The sequence below is a fragment of the Equus asinus genome, chromosome 2, assembly GCF_041296235.1.
Source record: "Equus asinus isolate D_3611 breed Donkey chromosome 2, EquAss-T2T_v2, whole genome shotgun sequence".
NCBI lineage: Eukaryota > Metazoa > Chordata > Mammalia > Perissodactyla > Equidae > Equus > Equus asinus.
The window spans coordinates 161,353,563-161,368,022 of NC_091791.1; the positions used below are offsets into that span (position 1 = coordinate 161,353,563).

Below are 14,460 nucleotides of genomic sequence, written 5' to 3' on the forward strand. Positions count from 1 at the left end.
CCTCACAAAAAAAAAATTTTTTAAACCCCTAGAATCAGCAGGCTAAGTCACACATGGAGGTAGTGATGAGAGGTTCTTCTAATCTTTTCACTGATGTTGGAATTTTTATAAATATTGAATTTCAAAAATTCAAAACTTATTCAAAAATAGTTAATTTAACTATTCGAGATATCAGAAGAAAACTTATTGATGAGTAGCTGTGTTATCTATTGCTGCATAACAAATCACCCCAAAACTTAGTGGCTTAAAATGACAACCGTTTTCTCTCTCTGATTCCGTGGACTGATGGGGCACATTTGAGCAGTTCTTCTACTCCATACAAAAGTGGCCACATCAGCAAACATCTGGTAGCTTAGCTGAGATAGACGCTCCAAGATGGCACACACTCGTGCCTGGCATGTTGGCAAGGGAACAGCTGGAAGGCTGGGTCATGTAGACTCGGGGCATCTCCCTTTCCATGTGGCGTCTCCACATTCTCTCTCCAGCAGAGTAGTTGGACTTCTTGCATATTATGGCTTTGGGTTTCCAAAAAAAGCACAAAAATGAAAGCAGCTAGCCCTCCTTAAGGCTTAGGCCCAGAATTGGCACAGTGTCATTTTGACTGCATTCTCTTGGTTAAAGCAAGTTATAGGGTCAGCTCAGATTCATTGTTACACAGGGGGTGAGGGAGGCCAAGCAAGGGCATGAAAACCAGGAAGCCTGGTTCAATGGGGCCATCTTCAGACATTACTACAGTTACATCAGTCTTCAGTCATTCTATTTTTGGTGCTGTAAGCCTCATTCTGTTTCTACTATACTACATTTTTTTCCCCTCATTACATTTTTTCTTACTTCTCTTTCGTAGGAAGTCTCTTTGGCTGTATACCAAGCCATCCTCTCCCTGGGAAGAGTCCAGGAAATACATTCCTATCCTTGTGGTCCTCATTTCCCCCAGTGAACTATAGTATCGTATAGGAAGTCCAGCTACTCCGCTGGAGAGATCATGAGCCCTAAGCCACACTGAGGACTCCGTTGTGACAGTGAAAGCGCAGATTCTGGAGTCAGGCTGCCTGGGTTGGACTCACAGCTCTGCCGCTTAACCTCACCATCCCTCTGTTTCCTCATTTGTAAAAATGAGTATTGTAATAACGACGCCAATCCCTGAAAGTTGCTGGGAGGGTTAAATGAATTAATATGTGTAAAAGTACTCAGAACACCAGACATAGTGACCTCTCTGTGTCAGCTGTCGTTCCTTAGTTCACCATCCTAGAGCTCAGCTTGCTGCGTGGGGTAGAGATATACTGATGACCCAGAGAACTCAAAAGAGAAACACTATCTGAGGAATAAAAATGTACAAGTCCCACTACGAGGGTACGCAAACTCCTAGAAGATTGAAGGGGAATGCTTCAAATCCCAGAGATCAGTCCCGCTCTAAAACTTGATGTTATTATTGTCCTTCAGAGTCATTTCAAAATGCAGCATAGCTTTATCCTTGCTTCCCCTCCCACACCGTCCATTAACCGACAGCAGCGCTGTTGGATTCCCCACCATGTGCAAGGGCTACTATTAGCCTTTGGCACCTTCCTACTGTTGGTCTTTTATTTCCTCAATGGTCTTTGGTTGTTTTAAAGAAAAAAAGAGCATGAGTTAACTCTATGCAAATCGTTATCTAAATTTTGTCTTTTTGTCTTGGAAATAAAGGAGCAGTGTGGGGCATATGGAGATCATGAGCTTTGAGAAAGAGTTAATGGAAGAAACAGTTTGGAGACCAAGGTCTCAAGGGTGTTGCCCGGTACCCAGTGGCTTCCCAGCTGAATGAGAAGCCCTGGGTCTGTCTAAATTAAGCTTCTCTGACTATTCGGACTTCTCTTTTCCTGGGATTTCAGTAGTATCCTCTGACCTGCCTAACTCTGTCCCGTATTTGAAGTGTGGGTGTCTGGTGATGGTTGGGGTGAGTGGATTATTTTCCCATCCTTTTCTGTTTACCTCTTTGGTGGTAGGTCTTTACAGCCATGCCACCATATCTAGTCTAAAGTGACAGTTACAACTGTAAGAGAACAGGGAGTGACAGAGGGAACAAATAAGCATGCTACTACCTGGCAGGAGCTCTTCTCGGAAAGAATCTCAGGAAGAAAACTTCAGTACTGAAAGACTATGTCCAGAGCCCAGTCAGCTCTCATGTTCTATCAAACCATGTTTTATTAACCAAACTTCAAAGCCACGAGATGACTATGACCCCAGCCACTGAAGCGTTTTGGAACATTTCATGGTATTCCTGTGGCTGACCAATCTATTCCAGAATAGTTTCTCTTGTTTCCAAGTCTTAGTTCAGCTCCACTTGGAGTCAGGAGCCCTAACTCCTTGGTGCAGAGACTCATATAAATATGGCCTTCTCAGGGATGGCCCAATGGTGTAGGAGTTAAGTTAGCATGCTCTGCTTCGGCAGCCTGGGACTCGCAGGTTCACATACCAGGCTTGACCATTTGTCAAGCCACGGTGTGTGAGCGTCCCACATAAAAAAGAGGAAGATTGGCACAGAAGTTAGCTCAGCAACAATCTTCCTCACAAATAAATAAATAAATAAATATGGCCTTCTCGCTAGGATGGATCAAGGAGTCCAGTTTGTATTAATATCAGCTGTTTAACCCAAATCTTAAAGGGTGGCCCACATCAGATCAGCTTTTGGAGAGGGAAGTGTATTAGCCAAAGGAGCAAGAAGAGATTTATTTGGCTTTGGACCCACAACTAGGCACCCTAAGGATCCCACCACAAAGAGATTGCGGCCCTGAAGTTGGAAGGCTAATTTGTGAGAAATGCTTGGGAGAGGACGCTTTAATTAGAAAGCCGTCCTGAGGAAGCAGGGTCTTCCCACTCCTAGGTTCCTCTGGTGGTCTTCAAAAGGGAAAAAGAAATTGCCAGGAAGCTGGAGTTCGATGGCCTGTATATCACTGAACAGCCATCTGAAGATGACATCAAGGGACAATGGGACCGCTTGGTAATCAACACTCCGTAAGTAACCCCTCCAACCCCCGCCCTAAAAAGGAAAAGGTGTCGCTGCTGTAAATAGAATAACACCTTCTTCACCAGCCTTGGAGACCGATGAATACAAACCTTCCTTTGGTTTCTGGCACTTGTTTTCTCACCTGCCTTTTCAATAAAGTAGGCTGTTGCCCCTCAAACAGTTGTATGTATGTTTCTCTCTGCCTTTAATGAGGGACAGAGGATCTTATCAGGAAGTGCTGAGCATATTTAATTAAGACCAGATGGCCCCGTCCAATATTACTTAATCTAGTTTTCTGTGTTCGAGTCATATGGAGTGTTTCCCTGGCTCAGGGGTTCAGAGATCAAGCTGATCAGCTTCTCCGAAGTCCCCATATGGCACAGCAATCCTGTAACATCACCATCTTCAAAGTCTTCTCCTTAAACAAATAGCCGGGTTGGTAAGAGAACTCGTCCAATATAATCTGACAGGCAGTTCCATGGGCAGTTAAAGGGGGGCCATCTGGGCAGGGATGTTAAGATGCGTGGAGTAAAGCCGGCCTTGTTGGTAAGCGCTTGGTATAATTAGTACTGTGGTGGGAAAGAGCATTGATTCTAGAGGCAGAGAGGTGGGATGCTACATCAGCTCTGCAAGGTCATCGCACCTTCGAAGCCTCAGTTTCCTCCTCAGTAACAGAGGGCTGTGAATCCCACCTCCTACAGTCTAGGAGGATTCATGCCTGTAGTCACACGCTTGGCCCAGTGCCTGGCACTTGGTAGGCATCAAGCTCTTAGTTATTCCCTTTCCTCAACTGTTCAAAAGACGGCCATCACCACTGGTGAGGGTAATGCTCGATGCCAGCATATTCATAATTGTGAAAATGAGACTTGGGGATAAATTAATGTGCTAAAAGAAAAATAAAGAAATAGGGCTAGATATGTAAACAAAGGTGACTGAAACTCTGAGCTGTGCCACTTAAAATGTGCACATCTGGAACCAACGGCTCTGACCCCTGGGGAAAGAAAATCGCTCCTTATGCAAAGATGGTCAGGGAAACTGAGAGGGGCAGCTCTACCAAGGCATGACTCAGCTTTTTTTAACAGTCTCTAGAAAGAGAAGACTCTTCGCTTAGGAAGAAAAGTGAGCATGCAAATCAAAAGCGTGTCCCTGCCTGCAGGTCCTTGCCAGTCTTTTCAAATAAGGAAAGATAAGGAGAACTACTGAGCCTTGTCTCTGACCCTTTGTCAAGACAGTACAGACGTTTTGGATATTATTAAATACTTGAATTCTTTGGTAAGCTTTCCACAATTATCAACAATATTTGTGTCTGTGGCCAAGATGATATGGCCTAAGAGTCCTAGTAGAAAGGCAGTTCAGTTTCCAGAAATTTATCCTAAGGAGATAATGAGATAAGTACGCTAAAATATCCCAAGAAGGGTATTTGCCAAAATTTTTTATTTGAAATGGATTAAGTGTCCACGAGTAGGGAAATGCATAAATAAGTAGCTCTTTAAAAAGTTTTCGATCAGTGAACCTTTAATTTTTTTCATGATAATGGCATTATAGTGCATGTAGTACTTTGTAACCTGGTTTTTCAGTTAACCATATATCATGGAGTGCTTTCTTTTTTAATATTTTTATATTGTTAAATACACGTATAGAAGAAAATATAAAGTGTGTATGTATATTTTAAAGTATAATAATAAAATGAACTGCAAAGGTTAAAACATGGAACATTGATGAAATCTTTGAAATCCCGGATGTTATCCTCCTTAATTGTGTCTTCCCCAACCCCCAGGTAACGACTCTCCTGACTTTAGTGATATTCATTCTTTTGCTTTAGTTTATAGTTTTACCACTTAGGTACGTGTCTCTAGATATACTGTTCCATTTTGACTATTCTTAAAAAAGTATAAATGGAATTATACTATCTGTGTTGTCTGTCATCTGAATCTTTTGTTCAACACTACTTTGGGAACTCACCTGTGTTGGTGTGTGTAGCCTTAGCTTGGTCATTTTCAAAACTGTAGCATTTTCCATTATATAAGTACATTATTGTATATTTATCCATTTTCCTCACAGTAGATATTTCAACTGTTTCCAGTTTGGGGTTATTACAAACAGTGCTACTATGAACATTTCTATACCTCACACACAAATAAAAGAGTTTCTCTAGGGTAGAAACCCAGGAGAGAAATTTGCTGAATAGTAGGATATGCAAATGTTTGTCCCAACTTACATTCCAAGGAGGACTGTATGAGAGTTCCTGCTTCTCTGCCTCTTTGCCAGCATTTATTGTCAGCAGATAATTTTGCTAATCTGGTAAGTGTGCAATGGCATCTCATTGTGCATTTCCCTGATTTCTAAAGAGGGTGAGAATCTTATATTATTTTTCTTGACCGTTCATATATAGATGTATCATTTATTTATGCATTTCCCTTCAGAAGGTTCTTTCATCCGATCCACTCTTTAAGGAATATTACCAAGTAAAAATATGTTTTCTACATTCAAGGAGCTTACATACCTAGTCAGGAGACAAGAATACTCAGACCAAGGTAAGATAATATCTGCGAAAGGGTCTTCCCCAAAGCTTTCAGTCAAGGGCCCTTTGGCATTACTTGTGGAATTTTCCACTTATGACAAAATATGACTATGGCTGAGTTGTAAGTTACAGACCATTTCTATAAAAGATTTAAGAGAAAGTAGATATCAGTGTGGACAGAGGAAGCCTGGCTTGATTTTTATTTGTTTTGTTTATTTTAGATTCTAAATGCAATACATGAAAAAATCAAGTAGCAGAAAAATGTACAAAGAAGAAAGTCAAAGTAATTATTTCCATCCCCCAGAGATAAGATCTGTTAGCACTTTACTCTGTAAACCCAGCACTTGTTCTTGTTTTTAAGTGGCATTTGGATGTTTAAGACAAAAAAATAGCTTTAACTATAAAAAAAAAATTTGTTTTTTAAATTGCCACCCTGTTGGCGGAGAGGTAGCATTTGCTCAGGGTTATTCTTCTGAGAGGTCCATGAACAGAGGGAGGCCCCCACTTCTTCATCACCCACTGGGGTGGTCTCTATAGAATAGGGGCTGTTGTGTTCCAGAGCAAACAAGAATGACTCAAATAAAGGAAAACAGAAGTAAGAATGCATGCACCAAAGGACAGAGGTTCCTGGGCTGCAGTCTAGCCTCCCAAGGAACCCTCCCAGGAAGCATCAATCATTCTGGAAAGGAGCAAAGTATTTTAAATGTTTTTTGCCAACAAACCTGAAAGTGACAGTTCTTTCTTGACTTTAACAGTAAGAAACCATTTGCAGTAGAGCTGGCACAAGCTACCAGGCAGAAGGAAGAAGTTCCCTCTGGGGGGTAGGGAGGGGATGGTGTAGGGAATCACCTCCAAAGGAGAGAGGGATCTAATTCCCTGAGGAAAGCCGACCCCACAGGAGTTACATGGGAATGCAGAATAGAGTGGAAGAGCATTCTGGTTAAGAAAAACCCCATGAACGTTAATTAAAGGTGATCCCCAGACTGGAAACATCATAGAATTAGGGACCTTGTCTGCACTTTCCACCGCTGTGTCCCTTCATGTACCCCAGCTACTGACATAAGGTAGGTACTCAGTGAATGAAGGTTGAAGCCATGTGGTTCCTACAGGGTTTGGTTTCTAGTTATACTGGGATCAAAGAAAGAATCAAGAAACATATTTCTGCTTCTGTCTGGTCTGTCATCATAATTCCTGGCTCTTAATTTTGAGGTGGAAAGTGCAGAGTGGCTTTCCAAGTGTTCCAGAAGTAACACAAAGTCATGAAACCATAAATCAGTTAGACCTGTGGTGACTCTGAACTTCAATCAAGTCTCGAATTCTTCAATGATCAGGACAAAAACCAAAGAGATCACAGGTCCAGACACTCAAACTACAAAGTTTCTTGATGTGCTGGCCCTTGATGTTGAGAACCTCTCTTTTTCATTTTCTTTTCCAGATCTTTTCCTAATAACTACTGGGACAAGTTTGTAAAGAGAAAGGTATGCCTTATCAGTGGGGGGGGAGTTCCATGACCACCAAAGAAATGCAGTAGATTTTTTTTTAAGTTCTCAGTATACAAACATGAATAAATTCGATGCTCCTTTTATGATGTTTCCTCGAGAAGAGTAAGTCACAGAAGGGGTAGATGAACATCTGTAGGTTTTCAGCTTCATGCCTATCCTCTTCTGCCTTAAACAGCTGAACACAATCATTGTTTTCTGCATGCTAGATTTTTTACTCCCTTCCAAAAAATCTCAGCTTGAAAAGCACTTTTCACTTAATTGTCTTTGTTGCTTCTGTTTTCTCTGGGGGTTATTTTTTGCTCTTTATTTTCCTGTTGCATTTTGACTCATGTCTTTCTCAACCCCTTGAAAGAGCCCAGAGTGTAGCAAAGCTCTGAAGTCATTGGGGCCAGAGTAAACATTGATGGTGACCCGTGGCCTGAGCTCACCCTGTCATCCTCTCTGCTCTAGGTGATCAACAAGTATGGAGATCTCTACGGAGCAGAGCGCATTGCTGAACTCCTGGGTTTGGACAAAAGTGCCCTTGATTTTAGCCCAGTAGAAGAGACCAAAGCTGAGGCGGCCTCTCTGGTGTCATGGTACTGAGCTTAGGAGTTAAAATCCAAAGTCTAGCTAAAGTGGATCTTTCATTTTTCTAGCCCCCTTCGGTGTCCAAGAGGGAAAAATCGCCATCCTGTCTTGGTTCTCTCAGGCTCTGGGCTGGCTGAGGTGTTTCTTCTAGGTTCTAACATATTGGGAGAGCACTGCTTTAGGAAATTTAAAGGCCTATCAAGAGAAAGACTAATTAAAATTTTAGGATGTGCCATTCTAACATTGTTGGTCTCACGGAGAACACATACAACTTGATAAAGCTCAGAGCTGTATTTACATTATCAAACCTAAGAGAAAAAATTTAATTTTTTCCCCTTATTAAACACTTAACTAAATCTTGACACTTACAAGTTTTGAAATTATTTGTTCCCCTTTAGGCTAAGTTCCATCGACATGAAGTACCATATCTGGAAGCTAGGAGTTGTTTTTACTGACAATGTAAGTATGGCATCTGAAAAACAAGATTCTGCACCCCCGGGGTCAGGGATGTCATTAGATGCCACAGGTAAACAAGCCAGGAAGGATGCCCTGAAAGATGCAGGGATTGCTTATCAAAGACGGAGGGCCTTAAAGGGGCTGGGGGATTACTTCTCTCTTGTGCAATAGTGTGAGGCAGATGGGGTTTCACTTGGCAATTCTGAGGTCAGTTCACATCCCCTTAGCACCTAAATACCCTCTATCCTCACTCTGTCCCCAAAGATAAGAACAAATGGTTTAATGAGAACGTCACGAGGCATGAATGCCTGAAAAGTTGCTAAATTCCTTCCATTTCCACAGTCCTTTCTCTACCTTGCCTGGTACACAACCATGTCAGTCCTGGGCCACTACAACAACTTCTTCTTCGCTGCTCATCTGCTGGATATTGCAATGGGCTTCAAAACACTGAGGACTATTCTGTCATCTGTGACCCACAACGGCAAACAGGTATTGGGTTTATACTGATGTAGAATAGGGCAGACCTAGATGTGGATAGAAAAAAAAAACAGGTAGTGTACTAGTGTGTGACAGGAAGGTGTGTGTCATAGTGGATAATACACCTCCCTTGGCCAAACTCTTAGACTATGTAATAGTGATTGTTTTTGCAAAATTGCAGCCATCACTTAAGAGGCATAGGACCTTGATTCAGAAACCCTTAACATTTAGACCAACCAGGGAAGAGGGGAAGGGAGGGAGGTGATGAACATGTCAGAATCACTTTGGAAACCTTTTTCAGGTTTACCCCTTCCTCCATGGATCTGATACACTCCCTCGGGGTTAGCAAGTGGGCATATGTAGTTAGAAGACTCCCCAGGTTCTTCTGACATGTGCTTCCAATTAAGAACCAGTGACTCAGACCACACATACACACATATAAACACACATATACAGCTATATGTGTATATACGTAGGCATATATATAGCTGTATACACACACACACAAACACGCACATATCCATGTGTGTGTATGTCTATATACATCTTTCTGTATATCTATATAGTCATTGCTATATCCAATCTCATCAATATCCAGTCTATCTTTTATAATATTGTCAGGGTCATCCCTTGATTAAAATCCTCTAATGGCTCCTTCTGTCAACAAATTCAAACTCCTTAGCATTTCATTCCTCATTAAGTGCGATTCCATGTTCCCTCACAACTCTAAACCTTTGTATAGGAGGAGAAAAGAAGGAAGTTCAGATGTGCCCAGGTTGGTACAGTCATTATGGAAAACAGTATGGAGGTTCCTCAAAAAATTAAATATAGAATTGCCATATGATCCAGCAATCCCATTTCTGGGTATCTATCCAAAGGAAATGAAATCAGTATTTCAAAGAGGTATCTGCACTCTCGTGTTCATTGCAGCATTATCCACAATAGCCAAGATATTGAAAAAACCTAAGTGTCCATCAGTGGATGAATAGATAAAGAAAATGTGGTATATACATACAATGGAATATTATTCGGCCATAAAAAAGAAGAAAATCCTGCCATTTGTAACAAGATGGATGGACCTTGAGGGCATTATGTTAAGTGAAATGAGCGAAACACAGAAAGACAATACTCTGTGATCTCACTTATATGTGGAACTATGTTAACTATATGTTAAACTCATAGAACCAAAGAGTAGAATGGTAGTTACCAGAGGCTGAGGGGTGGGGGAAATACAGAGTGTTGGTCAAAGAGTACAAACTTTCAGTTATAAGATTAATAAATTCTGGAGGTCTAGTGTAAAGCATGGTTATTATGGTTAAAAATACTGTATCATATGCTTGAAATTTGCTATGAGAGTAGACCTTAAGTATTCTCACCACACACACACGGAAACAGTACCTCTGTGAGGTGATGGATATGTTAATTCACTTGACAGTGGTGATCATTTTATAATGTATACATATATGAAGTCATCATGTTGTACACCTTAAAAAATAAAGATTCTAACCAAAAAAAAAAGTCAAGTTGACCTTTAATTGTTCTGAAATGAAAGGTACTAGATCATCAAGTGTTTGGGTGGCTTATTTCTTCTAGGCTTCTGGTAGTAGCAACTGTCAATGTCTCTTGTTTTGGTTGATGATAAAAAGAATGGAGGAAGGCTAGAGATAGAAGTTTGCTGTCACCTACAAGAAACTAAAGTTTGGGGAGGTAATAACAACCTGTGATATAGATGTTTTCTTAGAGAGTATTAAATGCTTCCTAATAGGTTCCCGGGAGAAGGGGCACTGTGTGTCTTTCCATGTGTGTCTTGGGGAGTTTAATCTATAAAGGCAATGTTTCCCAAGGTGTCTTCTGTAGAATACCAGTTCTACAATTCTTTTAGAATCATTTTCTTCCCCTTTCCTCAGATATTGAAACTTCAGTTTTTATTGATTTGGTTTAATGGCATTACACGAAACTGTGCCTTAAACAGAAAGTTTAAACAATGAATTTCTTATATGGGCTTGCTGAATACTCTGGCAAGACTGTAAAAAAACATGTGCCCAGCTTGTGCCACGTGCCAGGTTCTGTGACAGGCTCACAGCTACCTTGTAAGGTAGATGTTGTACTCACTTGACAGATAAGAGAACTGAGGCTCAGAGAGGCTAAGAGTCTCACCCAAGACCACACAGCTGCTAAGTGGCAGAACTAGCCTATTTCTTCCTTGGTGCAAAGCCCCGGTTCTTCCTCTCTTTCTAAAACCATCTGCTTTCTGTGAAGTCTGCTCTCCAAGGTTTGGCAAGTTACTATTCATTGTTCAAGAAGTGGCTGAAGATGCCTCCTCTGGTACTTGTCTGGGCATCATGCCCTCCCCCTTTTGTGTATCCCCTCGAGATCAGAGGTTTTATCTTGTCAACCTTCGTAGCTCCAGCTCCACACCTGGTCCCTCATACAGGCCAGAGGAGCAGGTCCCAGGTGCTCCTCACTTTTGGTACCTCTTAAAGCCAGGAAATAAACATGCCCTGTGACCTTTGCAAAGGTCCTAGGCAAATTTCTTGGTTATGAAGAATGTCACTTGGCTCAACCATCATAAATAATTCTTAGGGCAACTTCAAAGCTGTGACAATTATCCAGTTCGTGGTTATTTATGAAAAAGTGTAATGTAGGGACACCCACCAGTCCAAAGAAGGTGGCTTCTTTAGAAGCCGTGTTAGAGTGGAAGCCGCCTCAGGCAGCCTCAGGTCACTGCTGGTCTCTACAAGAAACAAGGTGACCCTCCTCCGAGCATCTTCGTTATTCGATCCTTACATCCCTTTGTAGTTCACACAGGCCAGCCAATACCCCAGCTATTAGCCTGCTCCAGCTGCCATACCACACTACCACAGACTGGGTGGCTCGAACAACAGACATTTATTTCCTCTCAGTTCTGGAGGCTAGAAGTCCAAGATCAAGGTGCAGGCAGGCAGGCAGGCGTGGTTTCCTCTGAGGCCTCTCTCCTGGGCTTGTACCTGGCGGCCCTCTGTGCGTGCAGCCGTCTGACATCTCTGTGTCCTGATCTTCTCTTCCTACAAGAACACCAGTTACATTGGAGTAGGACCCGCCCTGAACGCCTCATTTTAATGTAATCACCTCCTTAAATGCCTGTCTCCAAATGCAGTCACATTCCCAGGTGCTGAGGGTTAGGGCTCAGCATACGCATGTGCGGGGACACACTGGTCCGTAACACTCACCGTCACTGTCTCCTCGCAGTAGCCTGTCTTTCTGCTCTCATCTGTCCTTCCTCACTTGCAGGATGGCTTTCCCCTCTGCTCCCCTCACTCGGCCTCGCCTTTCCTCTCTGTTTTCTTGGAATCTCCTGAGAACCTTTCAAGATGAAGACCCACCTCTTTCTCCTTTTCTCTCCCCTCCCACTCCAGCTGGTTCTGACTGTCGGTCTCCTGGCTGTGGTGGTTTATCTCTACACCGTGGTGGCTTTCAACTTCTTCCGCAAGTTCTACAACAAAAGCGAAGACGACGATGAGCCGGATATGAAGTGTGATGACATGATGACGGTGAGAGCCCACTGTGGGGCCACCCCTCCTCAGTGGGAAAGAAGGGCTGTGAGTGGTCTGGAGAATTAAGTGAGAGGGGTAGAGTTACAGAGCAGAATAGAGATGTTTCGTCCAAGAGGGAGAAGTGTCTGGAAAGACAAAAGTGATGGAAATAGAGTTCATGATCACTTGTCTAAGCCCAGGTGGAAACAGAAGCGCAGTGCAGAAGGTCATCATTCATCTACCTTTGTTTGTGGTAAAGATGTGAATTACCTGTATCTAAATGTGAAGGGGGACCAGCCCCGTGGCCGAGTGGTTAAGTTCATGCACTCCACTTCAGCGGTCCAGGATTTCACCAGTTTGGATCCTGGGTGTGGACATGGCACTGCTCATCAGGCCATGCTGAGGTGGCGTCCCACATAGCACAACTAGGGGGACATACAACTAAAATATACAACTATATACCGGGGGGCTTTGGGGAAAAGAAGAAAAACAAAAGGGAGATTGGCAACAGATGTTAGCTCAGGTGCCAATCTTCAGAAAAGTAAATAAATAAATAAACGTGAATGGACCTGTATCTAAATTTTATGGAAGTCAAGTTTTGTTTCTTTGTCTCTGAGAGCTGGGAGCAAAGTCCCATGAGTTTGGTGTTCAATTTATTTCAGCAAGCGAGCAAGGGTTCTTTCAGAAACAGCCAACTTGGTCTGAAAAACATAGCAGCAGGATCGGGTCAGGGGGCTCCCGTCAGGCCAGCCCCTCATGGGAAAGAATAGCATAGGCCAGGGTGAGCCAGCACAGCCGCAGTAGCATCTCTCAAACTTTCTAATGACCAGATTTCAAGAAAAAAACGTGTGTCAGGGACAGGTGACAGTGCACTGCCCCAGCCTGTGATCATTTCTCTAGACAATGGATACTACTTCTTGGTTAGAAACTCTCCTTACACTTTCTTGGGGCCAGCACCCAATGAGATGGCAACACTACAGTTACTACCAGACCAGTGTGACCAGCACCCGTCTCCATGCTGCCCCGGCTTTTGATTTCCCAGTTGTTGGACTGCCTTCTTGCTTGTGGAGGACAACAGTTAGCAGCATGAATATTGCTTCTTCTGCCTTAAGGCTGTCATTCTTTCATCTAATTACATGAACTGACCCATCTTGTTAAAAACAATAAAACTCTGCAACTTTTACCTGAATTGCCATTATTTTCTTCTCTAGTGTTACCTATTCCACATGTATGTGGGAGTGAGAGCTGGAGGTGGCATTGGCGATGAAATTGAAGACCCTGCTGGCGATCCTTATGAAATGTACCGCATTGTCTTTGACATTACCTTCTTCTTCTTTGTCATTGTCATCTTGCTAGCCATCATTCAAGGTATGGTTGCCATTTATGTTAAGTATGAACAGGGCTTAATAAATCTAGTTCTCTTTACCTTTCTGCATCTGTGACTTCTTTTATATAAAGAGATTTGTACATTCATTTACTTGTTAATTCAACATTTATTGAGCATCTACTATATATCAGGGCTTGGCTGTATACAAAGCCAAAGATATACCCAGGCACTGATAACAAGAAACTTGAATCCTTACAGAGCATCCGCCTCCTTCCATTCCCCACTCTGAATTGATCACTTCCTTCTATTCTGCTTCTAGATGTCTCCTGGGGCTAGTCTAGCCCCACAGCCTCATGATTCCTGCCCTTATCATTCCCAGGCACTGGGGTGGGGAAGGAACAAAGGGAGGAGCTATGAGAGTGTGACATGTTTTGTCTTCTTTTGGGGGAGGGGTACTGATATTTTAGTCAATAGCTTGTCAGGAATTTTAGTTTGAGTCATGCCAAGTTGAGGTACCCATAAGACGTGCAGGTGTTGAGGGCTAATAAGCAATTAACTGTAATAGGTCTTTCAAGAGACGAGTCAGGAATGGAATAGGAGAGAAATAATAAATATAATAAGTACAAATAAAATAAATATAAATAAATACAAAAATAAACAATAGAATTGGGATCCATCAGTGGTGGTGGTAGTCAAAGATGTGGGTGTGGAGGAGATTTCCCAGAAAGAGAAGCAAAGAAACTGAAGAGGAACCCTGACACACTTCAGTGCCTAAGGGGCCGGGAGAAGAGGAGGTGTCCCTAAGGAAGACTGAAAAGGAGTGACCAAGCACAAGAGTACAACAAGGAGGGACTAGAGCAGAGCAAAGTGTCAAGGAGGAGTGAGTGCTTAGCACTGAATATTGCAGAAAGGTGGATTCAGAGGAACAATGACAAATGGTGAGCCAGGATGCAGCATTTGAAAACACAAGTATTTTTTCTGATTTTTCTTGAACTGAATAGTTTAGCTTGATTCACATTTTTACAAAACGAAGTGGCCTCTACCCTGAACCACTAAACAGATTATTTAAAATACTTATCTGTCTTTGTGGGGCTGGCCTGATGGCATAGTGGCTA

General features: G+C 42.5%; 1 protein-coding gene across 8 annotated transcripts in view; it reads left to right on the plus strand.

The window, feature by feature from the left end:
• Nucleotides 1–14,460, plus strand: part of RYR3 (ryanodine receptor 3) — a 484,911-nt gene that overhangs the window by 465,220 nt on the left and 5,231 nt on the right. For all 8 annotated transcript variants that reach the window (XM_070503827.1, XM_070503874.1, XM_070503852.1 and 5 more), the window contains 7 exons: nt 2,858–2,988; nt 6,937–6,979; nt 7,454–7,581; nt 7,972–8,032; nt 8,372–8,518; nt 11,902–12,036; nt 13,230–13,386. In XM_070503827.1, coding sequence (XP_070359928.1) covers nt 2,858–2,988; nt 6,937–6,979; nt 7,454–7,581; nt 7,972–8,032; nt 8,372–8,518; nt 11,902–12,036; nt 13,230–13,386 — 802 coding nt within the window. The remainder of the gene's footprint in view (nt 1–2,857; nt 2,989–6,936; nt 6,980–7,453; nt 7,582–7,971; nt 8,033–8,371; nt 8,519–11,901; nt 12,037–13,229; nt 13,387–14,460) is intronic.